The sequence below is a fragment of the Prunus persica genome, chromosome G8 (genome assembly GCF_000346465.2).
Source record: "Prunus persica cultivar Lovell chromosome G8, Prunus_persica_NCBIv2, whole genome shotgun sequence".
Classification (NCBI taxonomy): Eukaryota; Viridiplantae; Streptophyta; class Magnoliopsida; order Rosales; family Rosaceae; genus Prunus; species Prunus persica.
The window spans coordinates 4027644-4048009 of NC_034016.1; the positions used below are offsets into that span (position 1 = coordinate 4027644).

The following is a 20366-nucleotide window of genomic DNA, read 5'->3' on the forward strand; positions in this document are numbered from 1 at the left end:
GATGGTACACAATGTGGTACGAAAAATGCGGTAAACCTAGCATTTTCCTTATCAAAAACCACAACTGCAGGTTTAGTACACATTAAGTTTCTATGGTTTGTTGGGGTTATATATATATATGGAGAGCTTAAGTTGGGATCCCTCAAATAGGCTTAGGGTACCCTTGTAGGGCATACTCCGCATTGTATTTCACTAATTCAAATTGTCTATTTCGTAGATATTCATTCAAATATAATCTCTACAAAAAATACTTGAATCCGATGTCATTTGAATACTCAATTAAATTATTGAAATTCTAGTACTTTCTTAAAGCAGTGTTTTGATTTTGTAAAACACAATTAAATGTGAAAATGGTTTCGATTTGTATAATTTAATTGAATTAGAATTTTGTAAGCCAAGGGTAAGCAAGTGATGCACAATTGTAATTTGTATAAGCAAGCATAACATGACATTGGTGTTCCAGTTGGCTGGCGGCAACATTACCCCCTCCACGAGCTCTTCATTGCCCAACAGACTCACACTCCTTCCTTCTCTCCAAATCTGAGGGACTCAATTGGTTACCAAAAACGAACGAAGCCCATAACCGTATATCAAACTTCAAACTCCCCAATTGCACCAATCACAAACACACATCAAAACGCATCGAGCTCTCCAATCAAACCCCAACATTTGCAATTCCAGAGGTCCCAGCCTAGAATCTCTCTCTCTCTCTCTCTCTCTCTCTCTTGTTCCCTCTCACTCTCTCTGTTCGTTTCTTCGGTACGTTTCTGTTTCAGAACCATTGCTCACTTGCTTTTCGATGTGTGATTCTGGTTCAGTTGTTACTGTGATCCGTATAAGTGGATGACTTTTGTAACCAGATCTGCTTAATTGGGCTCATTTTGTTGGTGGGTTTTTGGGATCTGATTGTGGGTTAGATCCGGCTTTGAATTTGATTGATTTTTTTGTTTGTGGTTGATCTGTAATGCTAGCAGGTCTGTCTGTCATTGATTAACAGTTTCTTTTTCTGTATTGATCTTGGTGAAAAAATAGATTGCTCCTTTGAAATGGGCAGCTGGGTTTTGGTAGTTCCATAATTCAGTGAATTGTGGTTCAAATCTGTTTAGAATCTCTCTCTCTCTCTCTCTCTCTCTCTCTCTCTCTCTCTCTCTCTCTCTCGCTAGCAGTTTGCACAAAGTGAGAAGGAAATGGCAAAATGTTGATGCACTAGAGAATTTGCTTTCATTATATAATCCGGGCACCAATGCAGGAAGACCCATCTCTGTTTTTCATTCATTGGCTTAACTGCTCGGTAACGTTGAGCTCAAGGAGGGAGCAGTATGTGATTTGAATTGCTGACTCCTAATCTTTATGTGTACGTGTCTTCAGTTTTAATTATTTTTATAAAGATGGGAAACAATATTAGCTACTTCAGATCGACTCTTTATAATTTGGTAGTTTTGTCTGAAGCTCTTTTTATCAGTTTTGGAGTTTCTGTACAAGCAAGATGTTGACTTTTATTTTAGTTGTTTATGAAAAATATGTCTAATTTTTTTTATAAGAAAATATGTCCATAATTGAACTATGGTTTTTATTTTTATTTTTGTTATTATTATTTTTACTGGCACGAATGTTTTGAATTATACTTGGAATTCCAACAGTCGTAAGTTATTGCGGAATTTCAGATTTCTTATTTGTTTCAGTTGTGTCTTTTTAGAGTATTTTGTTCCTAAAGCGGAAACTTCCGGCTTCATCTGAATGTAAATGGAAGCCTTTTTGGAGGCTGAGGGGTAAAGGCTCTCTACAGTGGCCAGTTGAAAGAAGTATATAACAAATGGCTCCCACAAGCAAAGCTGATAAGAAGGCGGCAGATGCAGCCGCATGGATGTTCAATGTTGTAACATCTGTTGGGATCATAATTGTCAATAAAGCTCTAATGGCAACGTATGGCTTCAGTTTTGGTAAATCCTGCTTCTTCTTTTTTATGTTCTGGCTTCAGTTCAGTTAGGATCATCAATCTATGCTGCATTTCCCCACCTCCCTGTGTGGTTGTATACTTTTCTGTTGATTTATTAAACAGAATCTTTTCTTCAGCCAAAAAGTGTTTTTTTTAATAAATAATTCCTGTTGAATCTTTCATTAGGTGTGCCATTTTGCTTTCATTGATTCAGATTTGAGTTAGGGTGTTTCTGATATGAGTTTAGATAAAACATAACCCCATGGGATTAAAGACCTTTCTTGCATCTCTTTTGCAAACTTTTTAAAAATTAGTAAGAAAATGCATAGGGCATTGCTCCATATGGACTTCAAATTATGATGGTTCTAGATTAAAGGACAAAGATGTTATTATGGCTTTTTTTTCGTCACGTTAGTAGGTGACAGGAATAAAATACAATGAATCCTGCACCTCACATGCATATGGTCTACAATCCCCAATTTTTAATAGAAGTCACTAAGATGAAAGGTATATCCTAATTTGAGGGGGAAGTGACAAAATATACAAAAAAGTCTTGTTACTTCCGGTTTTGCTTTCGTTGATTAAGATTTGAGTTAGGGTGTTTCTGATATGTGTTCAGATAAAATATAACCCCATTGGATTAAAGACCTTTCTTGTATCCCTATTGGAGTTCAAATTATGATGCTTTTAGATTAGAAGAGAGAGATGATATCATGGCTTCTTTTTTTTCGGTCATTAGAAGGTGGCAGGAATAGAATACAGTGAATCCTGCACCTCACATACATTTGGTATACAATCCCCAATTTTTAACTAGAACTCACTAAGATGAAACTTTTGTATATCCTAATTCCAGGGGAAAACTGACAAAGTATACAAAAAAGTCTTGTTACTTCTGGTTTTGTTGAAAAAGATGGATGTTTTCTGAGTACCATGTCATCAATGCATTCATTTTAAATTAATGAGTTAATCTTTTGAGAACAAAGTGATCAGTCAACAGTCATCACTCATGATAACAGAGCGTTGCTTATGACCAAGAGGTAGATAGAATACTGGGGAGCAATACGGGTTGAATGGTAAGACTAGAAAAGGAAAACATAGCAAACATTTAAGTGCAAGAGAGATAAAGACTGCACTATTTGATTTTCTTTTGTAAGAGGTAACAGTATAGTTCTGTTATGAGTTGTGATAGATTTGGGGTTGCTAGACAAAATAGAAATGACATCTAAATATAACTTCCAATATGTAGCAAGATTTAACTTTCAGTGCTAACCTTGAGATCGTGATGGTTGAAGGGAAAGCTTCTATAGCCTTGACCTTGCTGCTTATCAATTGGTTGTTTTTGTGTTTACTTGTTTGTAGGAAAATATGCATCCAGAATATTTATATAGCCATAACGCATGCTATTTATCATTTGGTTTTTTTAAGTTCTAAATAATTGCAATAATTTTTGCAGCTACAACATTAACTGGTTTGCACTTTGCTACAACAACTTTGATGACGGTTGTTCTAAGGTGGCTGGGATACATTCAACCTTCTCATCTACCAGTCTCTGAGCTTCTGAAATTTATGATCTTTGCTAACTTCTCTATTGTTGGAATGAACGTTAGTCTAATGTGGAACTCAGTGGGATTCTATCAGGTATAGCTAGGGTTTTGATGTATTTGGATTTAGCTACTGAACACTGCAATTTTTTTTGGGGTTACATTTTCTCTTATGTAATTGGCAGATTGCAAAGCTGAGTATGATCCCTGTATCATGTTTACTGGAAGTTGTTCTCGACAAGATTCGTTACTCAAGAGACACAAAGTTGAGCATAGGAGTTGTTCTCTTGGGAGTTGGTGTTTGCACTGTCACTGATGTGAGTGTCAATGCCAAAGGCTTCATTGCTGCCTTTATTGCTGTATGGAGCACTTCGCTACAACAGTATGTAAGTTCTCCATTCCCAAACACATCATGCATTCATGTCTAGAGAGACAGACAGACAGACAGACAGATAGAGATCTGTTGTGATATAAATGTTTCATTTTTCAGCTGAAATGGCTTGGTATTGAATGAAACTTCTGAAAAGGGCAGAGTCATTGTCAATATTTTATGTTATCATGGTTGGCAATTGTTGCTCTGGACCAATCCATGTCAAATACAAATAAAATAAAAAAGTAAAACTCGTCAATGGATTGCCTCATGTCTGCAATTTTGTCAAACTCTTCTGAAATTGTTGATAATGTCTTATCTAAAAGTCATGTCAAATCTTTAATTGCAGTATGTGCACTTTCTTCAACGGAAATATTCACTTGGTTCTTTCAGTCTGTTGGGACATACTGCTCCAGCCCAGGCTGGATCTCTTCTGTTACTAGGCCCCTTCCTTGACTATTGGTTGACAAGTAAGAGAGTTGATGCCTATGACTATAACTTTACATCTCTGGTAAGTATAACCCTATTTATTTATGTGTTGTGATTACCATAATCATCTTAAGCTGATTGTGTCAAGACTCGACCTAAGGATTGCAAACATCATTACGAATATACATTTAGACTTTTACATAGTAATGTTGTTAATGATGTGATTATCTAGTCACGCTAGCGACATATACATCAGTATGAACACCAAAAAATTAAGTCCTTATCATACAAGATGAACTGCTGCTGCAACTTAATTTTGTTTGTCTCCATTGGAGTAACTCATTTGTAATAAAGTTTTGCTACTTTCATCTTAACATATTATTCAACAGGATATTATTTTAATGTGACATCTATCCAATTCCAAACTGATTAACTTCTTCCTTTCACTTCTAGTTTTATGATCTTTTGATTTAACAGAAAGGTCATTCACAATTCTCGCTGCACTTTTGTGTCTGCAGATGTTTATATTTCTTTCATGCACAATCGCAGTAGGCACCAATCTCAGCCAGTTCATCTGTATTGGAAGATTTACTGCTGTCTCCTTCCAAGTACTTGGACATATGAAGACAATTCTTGTTTTGATCATGGGGTTCTTTTTCTTTGGAAAGGAGGGTCTGAATCTGCATGTTGTTTTGGGAATGATCATAGCTGTTGTTGGGATGATATGGTATGGAAATGCCTCATCCAAGCCCGGTGGAAAGGAGCGCTGGAGCCACGCTCTCCCTACAAGCAGGCAGCAAAAACACAGTGGTTTTCCTGAATCTACCGAACATGATGGAAAAGTTTAAATTCATTCAGATTAAGTAAAAATGGCTGATTTCAGGAAATTCTTAAATCATTTGAGGCTAGAAAAACCGACATTTCTTCTAATTATTTATCCTCGTTGTAATTTCTATTTGTTGTCAGGTATTCAGTCCCTTTGGGGGATTGGATGCATCAAAGATAGGGGAAAATTCCACAAAAGTTCCATTTTTTGTTTACATCATCATAATAGTGATTTTTTTTTTTTTTTCAGCTTTTGCATTTGCCAAAATTTATCTGCCTACAATGTCTCTGGGCCTTGGGAAAATAACATTTATTTTCCTGGTGTTGGCTGCACAACAAATTGATTCCTAGATTATTCTTTTTCTTCCAATGCCTCATTTGGAGTACATGGGCGGATAAGCAGGTGACCCAACGCAGCTTTATTTTATTTAAAACATGCAACTGTAACCAATTGCAAATTTGACCAAAAGATGTTTCTAAACCTTGTAACAGCAAAACAAAAAGTAACTATAGAACTCAAAACTCGACTCCTCTATGAGTGGAGAAGCACTTGGAGATGCGTGCAACGGGAATAGCACTTGACATAGCGTGATTGGTCGGTTATAGCAAAATAGTATTATCCCGTTTTATGCAAATTTTTCTGCTATGACAGACCTTTCTTTTCGCCACTCGAGTGCAGTCATTATCATTGTGATCAAGCAAATACTCAGGTCTCACAACACAATAATAATAAGAAAGAGTCGAAAGGGTAAAAAAGTCATCTTCATTTGCCTAAGAAGTGCAATAAAAAGAGCCATTGGAATTGACAGGTTCGACAAGCAACTCCAAAATCGTTATCCAAAGTCCTCATAATTTGTGTACACAGTACCTGTAAGATCTATACGTAGGAGTGAGCATCAATTACGTTTATCTTCCCCTAATAAGGAGACATCCAAACCAAGTTTGAAAATAACTAGTAAGTATAATAGTGTGTACACAAAGTTCATCTTAAAACAAACAAAAACCTTTTACTCAGTTTACAATAAAACAGGAGACTGAAGAGGGGGGTTGGTATTGATACAATCGCATTCCACCTCGAGCCTTATTCCAAGCAATAAGAAAGTCCATTCATCATTTAAGTTTTTTTTTTTTGGAAGACCTTTCCTATTGAAAGAGGCAATAGCATACTGAACTCACACATACTATACGGATGCAAGGACTCGAACCCAAGACTTTACCTGAGAGAGTAAATACTCCAAACCACTACACTAGTAGATCCTTTGCTACATCATTTATGTTTAAAAAAGAGAATTACTGTGAGAATCAACTAAACCTTTCTTTCCTTAGAAATTAGAACCAGCACCATGGCTCCCTTCCCCTTCTCCCTCCAGTCCATTATCATCACCAGTATTCCTTGTGAAGAAAAAGGACAGTACATGCGAATATGCATTGACAATAGGGCTCTCAATGCTAGCACGGTGAAAGTTGGTAGATGAATTACATGGTGCATCATTTTTTTTCTTTGAAATTAGATCTTAGGTCTTGATGTTGAGGCATTCGTATGCTTCTTGATGATATACGTAAAAGGGACTCGTAATGGCCATTTTGAGTTCTTGGTGATGCCCTCTACCCTCGTTAATGCACCATCTACATTTCAAAGTCTCATGAATGATGTACTTCGAGCTTATTTGCGAAAATATATTATAGTTTTTTTCAATGAAGGGCTGCTTTCCATCCTAGGGTATTAGGTAAGGTGGAATAAGAACTATGAAATATGAGATCTAATGTGTTGTCAGGCAAAATATTAAGAAAACAGATGGGGGACAAAGAAGAGACAGTTAAAATGAACATAACGCATTTCAACTGGTTTGCTGTCCACGCCATTGGATTTTTGAATAGGTACTCCAAGTCTCAAGTGCATAATTTATTAGTGAATTAAAGGAAACAAAATCAATGCATGAGAAGACTGGTTTAAGATCCAAATTAGGATGACTAGGGTGACAATTAAACCACAATTCTCATTTACACAAATCTCCTTCCATGAGGGACTGCCGTGTCTCGTCAGAAAAGAAAATCTTGACAGTATGATTTAACACCTTGGACCCAGAAGAACAAATGAATATCTACTAACCTGCAAACTCATCTTTCAAGGCAATAAAGATGCAAGTATCTATTGTGTAAGACAAGTCTCACATGAAAAAGAAAAAAAATTATACACCTGAATCTAATCAATTTTATATGGAAATACTACAACCCAATTCTTTGGCGGCAGTATCAAGAAATTTTATAGGCATTCCAGTTGCAAGTCGGCTATGAGCTTCCCATGTCAAGCACTTTTCCACATCAGCTTGCCAGTCAATCACATCTAAGTTAAAATACTTGTAGGAAGGACCATGAATACCATTTATTTCCACCGGATTAGGGTTAGGTCTAATTGAACTGGTTTGCAAAATATCACGAAGAACTGATGTGCTCAGAGCACGAACATGTGCACTCGGATGAGAAAGGCATCGGATAGTAGCTGGCAGACGACACTGCATGGATTGGAGCAAATAGATCACATAACTAATGGTTTTGCATAATCAAATGTGTCAACATTTGTTCTTTCTTTCTTTCTTTTTTGCAACACTGCGTTTATTTGTTCTCAAATTTCCTAGGATCATACCAAGTGATTATATGAATCAGCTGGCTATTTTACCTTTAACAGGTTCGAAAGGCCGTCTGCGACTGCCAACCCAGATTCTCCCCACTCGAGCACAGGCTGAATTGCTCTAGCTGTTGCTTCCAGTAGCTGCTCATTTATATAGAGGTAGATGCTTTAATACATTGAAGGTTAAATTGATAACTGATAAGTACTCACTCTATGCTACACGAAAAAAGTGTATGACAAAAAAGAAAGAAAGTACGCAAAAAGCATTAGACAAATATAGTGCAAATGAGGATCTAAAATGGATGACTAACTATATTATGGAAGACAGGATAAGGAATGAAGATACTGGAAAAAAACAAATGTGGAAGCAAATTAGCACCAAGTGACGCTAAACTGTGAAAGAGTAGCAAGATGATCCAGTTATGCATCATTTGACGATAAACTGTGAGAGTTGCAAGATGATCCAGTTGTGTCATATTTGCATGGTATGAAAAAGTGATTCCATTCTAGTTCATGAAGCCTAAAGAGTTGAGGACTGCCCAAAATTGATATAGATAGAATTGGGCAAAGACATGGTCATCAAAGAAGAAAAAGAGATTAGATGGGATTAAATAGTGGAAGCAATTCACTTGCCAACCCCAATTTCTTGGGATTTAGCTTCGCCAAGTTTAGATTATCAAGCTTTTTTCCCTCATTATAGTCGTGAGCCTTCAGCAATCTTATGTCTAGGAAGGTTATTTGAAATGAAAGTATGGAAGATCTCAATGTGAACTGCCTGGTGATCAAATCAACCTTCAGTTCGGATATGGACGGTGTTCCTTAAGTGGCCCAAAAGAAAAAAAAAAAACCATAAAATTTTAAGCTAATATTCAAGTCTTGGCTTAGTGAACAGAAGTCATACGCCACAAACATAAATGCAGTCACATCATACCTCTAGTTGGGGTAAGGTGCAAGCTTCTCCATCAACAAGCATCCCATCAGTGGCACGCAAAAGTAGATCTGAGGCACTTGACAAAATTACCAACGACTCTGGGCTATCATGAATTCTCATCAACTCCACAATCAATTTTACAATCCTCTGGTTGATTCTCCACATCTTCTGACCTTGATCATCATCTTTGGCAATCCAAGGCTGCAATTCCCTCTCCGCCTGACAAGAGTACAAAGTCATGAAACTGACTAAAAAAAATGAAGTAATTTAAATTACAATAAATCAGAAAGCCATTGATGTGGACAACGGCTAGGAAACAAGCCTTCGAAAATCAAGTGACGAAAAGAATTAACAAATCCATGTTTTTCTACTTGTTACGATTAAACAGGAAATGGTCTCAACCGAAACAAAATCATGTGGTGTTCAAGTCAGTAGCCAAAGCAAAAGTTATGTGGCAATGTAAAAAGTGAGACAAAATTTAGACCTGAAGAACCACTGCAGTGGCTGCTTTTGCTGGTGTTGCTGACACAACATTGCATAATGCATCAACGACCTAACATAGCAAATAATAGGGTTAAAAATTACACGTCAAACATTATACATTTTCAATGGAAAATTGGCAAACAATAACTCAAATGAAATATAGCACAAATGTATCTGATGAATTACTGATTCAGAACAGCATATAGAAACACAAAACCTACTAATAATATTGGAGATGATGATGATGATGACGGTCATGCAAAGAGACGCAAGAAATATAAAATTACCTGCCGCCATCCTTGTTGAGCAGAAGTGCTTTCTGCAGAAGGCTGGGTTTCAGGAGCTGCAATTAACTTGTGCCACAATAGTGAGACAACTGAGAAACATAGCTCTTGTTTTTCTGTGAGTACTGATCTTAGAAGAACCTGTGCACTGCAATTAAATCCTATATGCCTGTCCATAATAAGAAAGTTGGCCAAATCTGAAGCATCTAATGGGAAACTTGCAACACCTTTACCAAAGGTATTTCCGGACCCCTCAAATGAATGTGATGCACTCTCAGATTTTTGTTTAGTTTCTGAATGTGCTGAATCCTCACACTGCGAGGCAGATGGCTGCCCTACATTTAAGCATCTACTGTTTCCACCACGACTTAGTTTTCTGCCTTCAAAACAAACAAAGGAATCCCTCCAAATTGGAACTTGCCTCAAGTGTGCTTCCAATGGTTCAGCCTTGTTAACGATAGATGCAACAGCCTTACTGTGGAAATCAATGAGGTTGTATAATGATGAGGCTCTGGAGCAAATTTCACTGTCCCACTTACATCGCATCAAGACAGAGAGTGCATGCATGCAAGCTTTTGACCATCTAAATAATTCAGAAACATGAGCTGCAACCATGGCTGCTGCAATTATCTCATTTGAACTGTAACTCCACGAAGTGCCAACAGAAGATGGCTTCAGCAAGAAAAGTGCCTCCAAAATGGCTAGTATTCTGCGTGTGTGACAAACTGCTGAGTCAACACTACTCCGAAACTCATTAGTACATACATTTTCTTTGGCAGGCTTTGCCACATTTTTTGCATCTTTAGAGTGAGCATGATTAATCCCCTTTGAAATCAAAGGGAACAACTGAAGCTCACATGCAAGAGCACAAACAGCAGCCAGAACATAAGAATCAAATGCTGCTACCGGCCCCTGTTTTTTTGTCTTTTTAGTTCTGTTTCTCTGCTTATCTGACATCTTTTGTGATTCTTCAACGCTCTCATCAGCTGGGTAGCTTTCTTCAACTCTTGCTTTCTTGCTCCCATTGGACTGAGCTTCATGACTGACGCAAACAGTTAGCACAACAAACAGCAGGCGTGAAGCAAGCTCTACCGAGGCACATGATTCCAAGAATAGTGAATGAACCATTGTACGAAGCTCTGCCACAGCCAGGTTTTTTGAGGTCGAACCTATACCAAAAAGATACCTCGTTTTCCTGTTTTGCTCTCTTGAGGACTCAGGCGGAAATGTTCTCTGAAGAATCGCTTCAACAGTGGCAACAAATATCTTCATAAGGCATGCCTCAGAGGGACTTCCGCGAGGAAGATATTCCAAGACCTTAAGGAGGGGTATATACAGATTCCATGATAATATTGGAGGTTGTAATGGAGTGGCAACAATGATCTCAGGAAGGTCAACTGCAGAGGAACTTAAAGGAATGAGGCCATAAGCAGCTTCCCATATGGTACAAATTCGCCATTCAACCTCAGGCCCATGGGCACAGAGCATAGAAGCAATCCCTTGGGCAGTAGCTTCAATTGTTGCTTCAGCCTCAGGAACTTCAATCTGGTTAATAGTGAATTTGAGGTAGTATTTAGGTTCAATTAATACTTAATTCTTTTCAGAGCAAAACAAAACTTCAGATCAAAACAAGAGCGGCCAAAACAAACTAGATCAAAGTGCGTTTTAGCATTGGAAAGCATAAAACCCTGAAAATTAAAAGTTATTAAAAGGTACCTGCTTCTTGTAGCTTGAGATGTAACCACCCAAAGGCTCATGCTGAACTTCAACTCCATCAACTTGTCTTAGTGGAGGGAAAAGCAATGCAGGCTGGGAGAGTATTCGGAAAAGTAAAGCTGCCGCAGCATCAGCTGCTATACCCGCTCTCATGGACATTGCAGTTCCAATTGCACGCAAGAAATGCAAATGCATCCAGTTCCTAGGAAGCTACATGAGTAACAGAGAAAATGTAATTAACAAAATTTCTGTATTCATCAGTTTCAAGAGCTACTACAAATTAATATATATTTCCACCAAAAGAGGAAGAGAGAGGGGAGAAGATCATCAGAGTAACAAATAAGCTGTCCTTCCATGTCACCTTACCCGATGATGGAAACTTACAGTTATTAGTGTACTGTTGTTCTAGAGCTTGGATATAATTCCATTGATTGTCCATGCACCATGACATGAATTAAAAGATTAAAAGTTGATTACTCTATGGCATTTAACTGCACTTTTTACATAACTACACCAACCTGTCCTTTGAAGTATTTGAAAATACAAGATGTTGGAAAATGACACGTCAAAAAAGCTTAAGCTATTAACAAGTGGGTAACAATCTGCAAAGGTGCAATTTTTCATGTCATGAACCTATTATCACCAAACTGAGGGAACTGGGCATATGATATATCTGCTTCTGCAGCATGTACCAGTTAACAGGAAGGATGCCTTTCACAGCATTACTTTGCAGAAAGTTGAGCAATTCTGGGTATATTATGATGTCAAGAAGCTTGAAAATGGCTGTTTCTTTATCAGAGCTTAAAAAATTACAAATCAGTCGATTTTAGAAGTTGCAACCAAACCATGATGAAGTATGGTCTAAAATGCAAATGGGCTGGGCTATGATCATCAATGTTCAGAATATTGTTGTAAGAAATATAAGACTATGTTATATGTAAATCAGAATGGAGATAGCTTGATGGAATTACTCTAAGAAGAGACCACTGAAAAATCTTTTTCGATAAGAAAAAGAAAATAGTACCAGTTATTCTATCTAATGCTAGTGGAGGTTAGATATAACTGAGGAGAAAAGCATTTTGAAAGATATTCCTATAGATCAATGACAGTTTCACGTTTACCAATCTATTTTAAGCAGGCCATACATGAGATGCCAAAAAGATGAAGACATCGGTCAAGTTTGATATATATCACCAGGATAGCATCAGAAGATAATTAAATACGTCCAGCTTACCCTTATGCCAGATGCATAATCTTCAGCAGCACGAAGGAGTTCCACAAGCTGTACAGCTGCATCAAGTGCATCAGGAGCCCATGATGGTGGTGCTTCTAGAAGACCAAGAAGAAGTCTTTGGGTGGCACTTGGAGTAGCAATAGCATAATACCTATTGCATGACATAACATATTAACAAATATTAGCAAAACTCAGGCTGGTACACAGAATGATTCAGATTCTTCCCTTTTTTGGTGGCTCAAGAGATGGACATTCAAGATTTACCTATGAAATAAGCGTGCATATGGCTCAAGAGCAGGTAACCCCGCCACTAGGTGCTCATCCAAAGCTGTTGTTGGAGGAGGAAGTAGAAGTGCAGGGACAGCGACTGCCGTCAAAGTAGCAGTCTCATAGCGAGCAACTTCCTCATCACAAACACTTAATATAACTCCAGCACCGTTAGCAACTGCCCACCTTGGAGTCGATGGCATGAGCTGGGGATGTTTTCCAGATCCACGAGAAGAAGCTAAGAGAGGAGAAAATGGAAAAAGAAAAAGAAAGTCATTCATAGGGGAATTTTTCATGTTAAATAGAATTTGTAAGGAAATTCTAACGCTATTTTCCTTTATATTTGAACTTAAAACACAAAAAAACAAAATAGGTTTCCTTAGCGTGTCAGAACATCTCTAACAAACAATGAGATAAGTTGATGGTCATAGTGATGGAGGCGGGGACGAGGAAGGGCAGAAAACATCAAAGAAAACAACAATGACAGAAACAAAAACAGCAAAAATTACTAACATTTACAAAAGTATACCCAAGCTGGTAAGGTTCTCACATCAGGTGTACAATTGAACCCACAAATTTGCTAGAAGGTAATAATTTCAAAGCAATTGAATATGTTTGTTGAGTCATGTCATGTAGCACAAGATTATATCTAAGTCACATGAATGTTATACATAAACTGCATGCAGTCCGATTCCATACCACATGTTAATGTTTCCAGACGAAATTTCATATTATGAAAGGCACAAATTGAAATCAATTAAAAAATTACAGCAGCAAGATTACATCCTATACTGGTGAAGGAAGATTTAACTAACCAGTTGATGGTGGCTTGAGTTCTCCAGCAGCATATTTTCCCATAACCCCGCTACACCTGTTAGAACATACAAAGGTTTTTTATATCACATGAGAATGAATAAGAAAAGCAAAAACAAGATGAAATGATTTCCTACATCAATTTTGTGACAAGTTTCAAACTACCATTTGATTGCATTTAAATGTTCTTTTTAAAATTATGAACAATCGGTAACATGAAAATGTTGTTGAACTAATGTAAAACCTATCTAACATAAAAACGTAAAAAGTGGACCACAAGAAAACACCAACCTCCTTCAGAGTTTAATCTTCTCTAAGGTATACCCTTATACTATTCTTTAAAACAGACTTCCCTTCCGTTTTCTCCCATTTTCCCTTTCATTTAAAAAATCAATTTGGATACATTCATCATTTGAGATATTATTGTATAACAAAAATTTCACTATGATGGAGGGATGAGAACATCCCGTCACCATGAAAATTGTTTCAAAAGTTGAATTGCAAAAGAACTAGTGTTTTCAACAAAAAGCAGGCCGATTGGACGCAAAGAAAAACAACCACCAAACCTGATCCATTTAAACCTTTCCTTGCCGAATTATTGGGAAATAAGACTTTTTAACAGTTGACATGTTTGAACTTCATTGGTCAATACAGTCATTTGAAAATATAAAATTTATAAAAAAAAAAACTTTCTGATGGAGTGCTGCCTCTTAATAGGCAAGAAATAAGAACAAACCTCTTGTTTACTCTTTTTATTTGTGATTAGAGTATGTGCTGCTTTGCACATATACACGACTTGAAATCAACAACATAATACTTACGACTTTCAACAAAAATAACGACACAACCTCAAAAAAACGTGCACTCACCAGCGGAAGTAATCACTTCTGATACCTAGAGGTGCAGCAAGCAATATATCAGTAATCCAAGGAGACAAAGGCCTTATAGGTTTCCTCTCTTGTTGTACCAAAGGTATATGGCTGGATTCACCATCAACGGAGTCACTTGTTGTAGCATGGCTACCACTACTGCTTCTTTCTGTTTCACTATTCTGTTGCTCCACCTTGTATATGGGGCGATTGTAATGAGTTAAGATTCGTAAAATCTCCCCACATGCCAGAGCCCACTGCTCAGAATACTCATTCTGTGAGAAGTCGAAAGATACAAATAAGTAAATAAATAAAAATACTTCTGAAATACATACAAAGAACATTAAATTTTATAAATAAAAGAACATGCATAGTTTTTAAAGAAAAAGAAGACATGTACTTCTGGAGAAATGAAAGTGAGGTGTAAACAAAACAAAAAATTAAACAGATTTTAAATGGCCAGATTAATCTGCTATGGCATCACCTCACTGCTTGGGCAGACCAACGATATGAAAGAAGCAAACGGTGGACTGGTCCTTTCATATGCCAGCGTACCATCAATGATACATGAAATAATTGGAAGGATAACAGCATGCCCATGCTCAGGGTGATGAAGGACAAACATAGCTGGAACAAGTCCAAGTAGAAAAAGCAGTCATTATGCAGCAATGAGAAAACATCATATGAAACTATCAGATCTAATCAATCATCTCATGTTCACCAAAAAAAAAAAAAAAAATCAATCATCTCATAACTAACAAGGGTAAAGTATGAATACCCAGGACATCATCAAAGAGACGCTTCAACTCCGATGGATAACGGTTACGGATCAGCTGTCATCAGGCAATATGTTAGTACAAACATCTGTCATAGACAATTGAAAAAAACAAGCAAGAAGAATTTGACAAACTTTTCACAAGTATGCAGGATATGACAAAGCTCATGATATAAACACAGCATACCTCGGCAATGTCCTCAGGAAACTGTTCTGATGTAAACTGACCAAAGTAGTCCACATAGGCAGTAACTTGAGCCTACAGGAGGGGAAAATTAGAAAACGGAAGCATGTCTTTCAGTTCTTGTAGGAAATTGATAGAGGCAGAATAGCAACCAAAATTAAACCTCTGGACATAGAAAGAAATTGATCCTTTTCAATCACTAACAACTATCAGAAAAGGAACACCTTGAAAATCCAGATGAACTTTTATCCCAACACCAAAGTTCTTTTAAATAGAAAGTACTTAATGTTGACATGTATAAGTTAGAGCTCATCTATTGTAATTAGCTTATACCTAGGGTTGACTTTATTACTTTCCTACTGTGTAATAGTTGTAGACTAAATATGTTATCATTGTAAGTGAGAAGTATGAATCATGCATTATTAATACCTTTGCCTCCAGAGAAATCTTCACCTAAAGGATGTTGAAAAACAATGGCAGTACGGAAGTTTTATTATATTCGCAGTTTCTACTAATTGTGCTATATCCTGTTTTCACTGTTTTTACCCTCTTTCTATTAACTTGTAGATTACAATGTTCTGATAGTAAGAAATGTTAGGTTTAGAAAACTATTCCTGGAATCTCAGGAGGAGGAGCTGTTTCTTCTAAGTTATTAAAATGAACTCATTGACAGAGAAAAGAATCAATTGCTTCAAATACTACTACACAGTGCTACAATCAGCAGCACTGCAATTTCAACCTGAGCACAATGTTGCTAATTAAAGGGTGAACTTTGGTCATCAGCCTTATGAGATTTCTTGGAGGTTTACTTAAAGCTCTGGGACTAATTTTTTGTTTAAGCCCTTCTAACATTAGTGAGAATCCTTAAAACTGATCGCTATTTTCTTGGTCAAATAAAACTGATCTCTTAAGACCATAAAGTTGAGAGCAGAGCCAAGAAGGTTATTGAAGTGATGCTAAAAGACATGATAAAGTTTGACTACTTCAGAAAGGTTTCAAAGTATTGTAAACATGAAAAAATTTCACATTTATTATTCTAAAAGACATAAATGTATTGCAGCACTCATGATAATGTTGAAATATTTCCGGGAAAAGGAAAAGGAGAACAATCTCCTATCTAAACAAAAATTGAAGACGAGAAATCAACAGAAAAAGGAGGTTCCATGGCAACTTTGGGCTGGATCCTCAATTATTTGAATCCATTACTAGAGAATATTTTTTTTTTTAAAAGGATGGGGTTGCATGGCCAGTTAGCTTAGGCCCTCCTGATATCACATCATGAACAAAGGGTTATAAAGGATACTTACTCTACTCTTAATGGTACTATTTCTGGGCAAGGGCACTGATAGATTATCCCTTTAGGTGCATTAAAATGAATAGATAAATAGGTCACAAGAGAGTAGAGAGTGGAGGGCCTTTCATTGCTCTCCGATTTAGGTCACCTATCTAAACAAACTGGAAATATGAGCCCTTGCAAACTACTTTTCCTGACTCTGACCTCAAATTGAAATACATGAGACTTTATCCAAATTATCAACTACTGGCACACTTGATAGTGGAAGCTTGATAATTACTATGGCATTTCATATGATTTGCTTTAAAGAGTGAGGTAAATTTTGCATTGTAAAACTCTAATTCATTTAAAAGATTCATCCCTGCAAATACCATGTATACGGAATCAGTCTGTTTAAATCTTATATGAAAACAAAAATAGATCCTTAATATACACCAGATAGAAAAATCTGTTTACTCAAAGTCACCCATCTCACTAAATCAAACTAAACCAAACTGGACAAGTATTTTCTTGGGTAAATAAAACTGGACTGGATAAGTATTATGAAGAAAATGCAGAGTAGCATTCAATATGGACATGTGTATGTGTTATATTACCCCAAATCTTAATATCCTACAGGGAATAAACAAATAACCGATAACAAAGGATCAGAGGTTTCAAATCCAAGACCTCTAGGAACCAGTGCTTTAGTAGATGACCATTATATTTCAAAAGCTTAAGCTGGTAGGTGATGAATATAGATACATGTCAAGTTAAAATATAATTAAGCACAACGTTAGGAATCAAAAACGGATTTACCTTCCGTCGCAGGGCATCTTGTGGGGGCGGCCCAAACAATGAGGAGAATTGCAGACGATCAATCCATCTTTCAGATGTAGCAGCCATGGAAAATTTATCTCCCAGCTAACCTTCAACCGAGCACCAATCCACAAACTTTGCAACCACAACAAAAATATCACACAAGATAGTCCACAAGCTTTCCCTTGTACCCGCTACCAATCAAGAATCAAAATTTTGTAGTTTAACATCCCAGCATAAAATTACTGCATCAATCTCCCACAATTAAACAATAAAGCTGGAGCGACCCAGAAAATAATGAAAAAGTTGTAGCCCAACCCTCTGTTAGTCACAACTCCAAGTCTCTGCCTCTGAAGAGTACTTCACAACTTCAAATTTTTTACTGCAATCTGATTGCTGTAAAGTAGGTAGAATATATGAAATCAGAAATATGCAGGAGAAATGAAAGAACAGAGAATTAAACACAGAAATTAGAGAACTTTAACAGCCATTATTCACTTGAACATGAAAATAAAAATTAGGAAAAACAAGTTGAAAGAAACAAAGAAGACCCATGTGGGTAGTTATAAAATTGAACTGAACTGATTTCTTCCTTGAAGCTGGTCCATGAATGATAAAAATCAAATCAAAGAAAATGGGTGGCTTCAAAATCACATCTTATTTATAAATATAAAAATAAATAAAAAGAACGCAAAATCACATCACAAAAATGAGAAAACCAGACTTGTTATTAATAAGAACCCAAAAAACCTTTCCCATAAAAATAAAAAATAAAACTGAAACAAAAATACCTGGTACTTCTCTGAAAGCTTTTTCCTTGAGATGTTTGTGATCCTTCTATGATAAGAAAATGGCACTGTAAAACCAGTTTTTATTTTGTTTTCCCTTTTATCTTTCTAGTTGGAATATTTTTAAGAGGCTGTAGTTTTGGTACAGAACTAGAGAAGAGAGAGAGAGAGACAGGGAGAGACAGAGAGAGGAGATCTTTAGAAGGCCTTAGGCTTGCTCTCATAGATTTGAGCATACGTGGCAATGATATTTTCCTCTCACCCAAGAGGCCCAATGTCACGTCATGTCCTCATGCATGTATGCCCATCATACACACATGACATGCATACATACGTACATGGATGTCTTTTCAAGGAATTTAAATATGTCAAAGCTTGTCAATGACGAGGAAAGAGAACTCGTAGGGGAAACTAGGACAAGCACTGAGGCTGCCAACTTTACATTATTGTCCTCAGCAGCTAGAAATATAATTAAAATGGTTAATTTCAGTTCAGTTTGACACCTTGCAGTGGTACTCATGAAGCATATTTGTTCATGCATTTTCAATGTTGTCCGAAATATTTAATTGTTAAAATAAAAAGTGTAGGGAGAAATATATTTGTAGGGTAGTAAACTGAATTTAACCCTATAAAAATGATAATTTATACTTGCCAAAATTAATAATATAGTAATATTTCCACATGTTCAACAAAAGTAAACCCAAAAAACATTTGTTTTGTTTGACTCGAAGGGAAAAAAAAACTTACTTATAACTAGGATAGTACTATTTTGTTATTTTCAACTAATAATATTATGATACGTGAAAAAGTTATCCTACGTGTCATTGTGTTATTGACCGAGGATAGTAAAAGTGTTATCTCTGTAGTATGAGAGTTTCTCTCAGTTCGAAAGAGAAAGAGAAAATGAAGGATAAAAAATTGGTAAATGCTAGAAGATATTTTTGTGGGCCCTTTGTTTAATTGGTTGTGGGGCTTGATAAATTGGCATAATCTTCAATGTCGGTGTTTTTGCACAAGCCATCTGGATTATTACCTAATTTTGGCTTTGAATTTGATGGGCAACGATGGAGGTGCACGCAATACACTAAGAAAAATGAAAGTTAATAATACCTTATCTTATCTAGAAAAGAAAAAAAAAAGTAGACATTGCAAATGTAAAATGAAAAATATATAACCTTTGAAATTATTTTCATCCATTTTTAATTGGCTTTTTCATCTTTTAAATTATTTTTCCAAACGAAGAAAACTTTGGAGTTTTATAGTTCAATTTCTCTCATCATATTAGAACTATAAAGTGAGATTTGTAGTAGGTCTTTGACAATGAGTGTAGTTTTATTCATGAAATATTCACAAGTAATGACACATGTGTTAGTTATCATGTTATTAATTGCATATACTAACTATTTTCAATAGTGACTAATTGCAATCAGTAATGAAAAAATACTCATGACAAAGAAAATACTTTTCTCATAACTATACAATCACTTATGACGCCATCTAATTGCCCTAGGCGATATAAACACATTACCAAGAGGGTATATTTTATCTCGAAAATAGTCAATTATTACGGCATGTACAATCCTCGTAAATAGTTATTTTATTTCCAATGACCATGCCTTTTGTCGTTAATATAATCAGTGACGGATCCAAAAACTCTAACCTCTAGAGAAGTTTGTGAACACTGCACCAAAAGTGTATAACAATGCTCCTTGTGATATAATGGCATAAGTAATATATATAACACTTACAATACTAGCTAAAATATATATAAAACTGAACCCTAACACATGTGCACGAATTCATCTCTATCAATCCACCCTAAATATATCTTTTTCTTTTGCATCGCATTCATCTCTCTATTCTTCTGTGTTCTTCCCTGGCTCTCTCTCTATCTCTCATCCCTATGTCATCCTTCTTCTTCTTCTTTGCCTTGGCCCGCCTTCTTCTTTATGAGGAATTTTGTCAAACACATTGCCCCCATTACAACAAGATCAAGCACATCTTCAATGGAATTATGGGGACTTCATGGGTAAGGAAGTAGGGTGCGTAGGGACAATAGTCTTCATTCGTCCTTAGGTGGATTCGCGACTGAATATAGTTGGCACCAAGTCTTCCAACTAAATAAATGTATATTTATGACATCCATTGAGACTTTTTTTTTCGAGGGTTTGTGTGTTGGAAACAAACTGCGTCTTGGTGA

The 20366-nt window shown here is 36.4% G+C and overlaps 2 protein-coding genes across 6 annotated transcripts; one reads left to right on the forward strand and one right to left on the reverse strand.

Annotated features, from left to right (window-relative positions):
* Positions 411-5348, forward strand: LOC18766364 (UDP-galactose transporter 2). Of its 4 annotated transcripts, XM_020570592.1 has the most exons (7): positions 443-759; positions 1250-1354; positions 1697-1940; positions 3390-3574; positions 3663-3863; positions 4197-4358; positions 4795-5348. In XM_020570592.1, exons 3-7 carry the CDS (start codon positions 1814-1816, stop codon positions 5122-5124), a joined length of 1005 nt encoding a protein of 334 aa, XP_020426181.1. In that variant the 5' UTR covers positions 443-759; positions 1250-1354; positions 1697-1813; the 3' UTR covers positions 5125-5348. The 4 variants fall into 4 exon arrangements, with proteins under 4 accessions (XP_020426183.1, XP_020426181.1, XP_007201810.1 ...); XM_020570594.1 differs by lacking the exon at positions 1250-1354 and having other exon boundaries at positions 411-759; XM_007201748.2 differs by having other exon boundaries at positions 443-1354.
* On the reverse strand, positions 7048-18358 carry LOC18768028 (protein GIGANTEA). 2 transcript variants are annotated; one of them, XM_007199626.2, is made up of 16 exons: positions 18170-18358; positions 17697-17774; positions 17379-17572; positions 15290-15361; positions 15106-15160; positions 14812-14954; positions 14328-14602; positions 13461-13516; positions 12643-12883; positions 12379-12529; positions 11145-11354; positions 9432-10973; positions 9146-9214; positions 8662-8880; positions 7779-7871; positions 7048-7614 (listed from the first exon to the last, which is right to left on the reverse strand). In XM_007199626.2, the coding sequence occupies exons 3-16, from the start codon at positions 17463-17465 to the stop codon at positions 7315-7317; spliced, it is 3513 nt and encodes a 1170-aa protein (XP_007199688.2). In that variant the 5' UTR covers positions 17466-17572; positions 17697-17774; positions 18170-18358; the 3' UTR covers positions 7048-7314. The 2 variants fall into 2 exon arrangements, with proteins under 2 accessions (XP_007199688.2, XP_020426395.1); XM_020570806.1 differs by having other exon boundaries at positions 14328-14584; positions 17379-17774.

Excerpts from the sequence above, each read along its gene's own strand:
- LOC18768028 (XM_007199626.2), bottom strand. The coding sequence starts at position 17,465 with ATGGCTGCTACATCTGAAAGATGGATTGATCGTCTGCAATTCTCCTCA. Across the intron at positions 14,603-14,811 it reads TGGTCTGCCCAAGCAGTGAG|AATGAGTATTCTGAGCAGTG; the intron begins GTGATGCCATAG and ends GACTTCTCACAG. Across the intron at positions 13,517-14,327 it reads AGAAGTGATTACTTCCGCTG|GTGTAGCGGGGTTATGGGAA; the intron begins GTGAGTGCACGT and ends ATGTTCTAACAG.
- LOC18766364 (XM_020570594.1), top strand. The coding sequence starts at position 1,814 with ATGGCTCCCACAAGCAAAGCTGATAAGAAGGCGGCAGATGCAGCCGCA. Across the intron at positions 3,864-4,196 it reads GCACTTCGCTACAACAGTAT|TATGTGCACTTTCTTCAACG; the intron begins GTAAGTTCTCCA and ends CTTTAATTGCAG. Across the intron at positions 4,359-4,794 it reads ACTATAACTTTACATCTCTG|ATGTTTATATTTCTTTCATG; the intron begins GTAAGTATAACC and ends TTGTGTCTGCAG.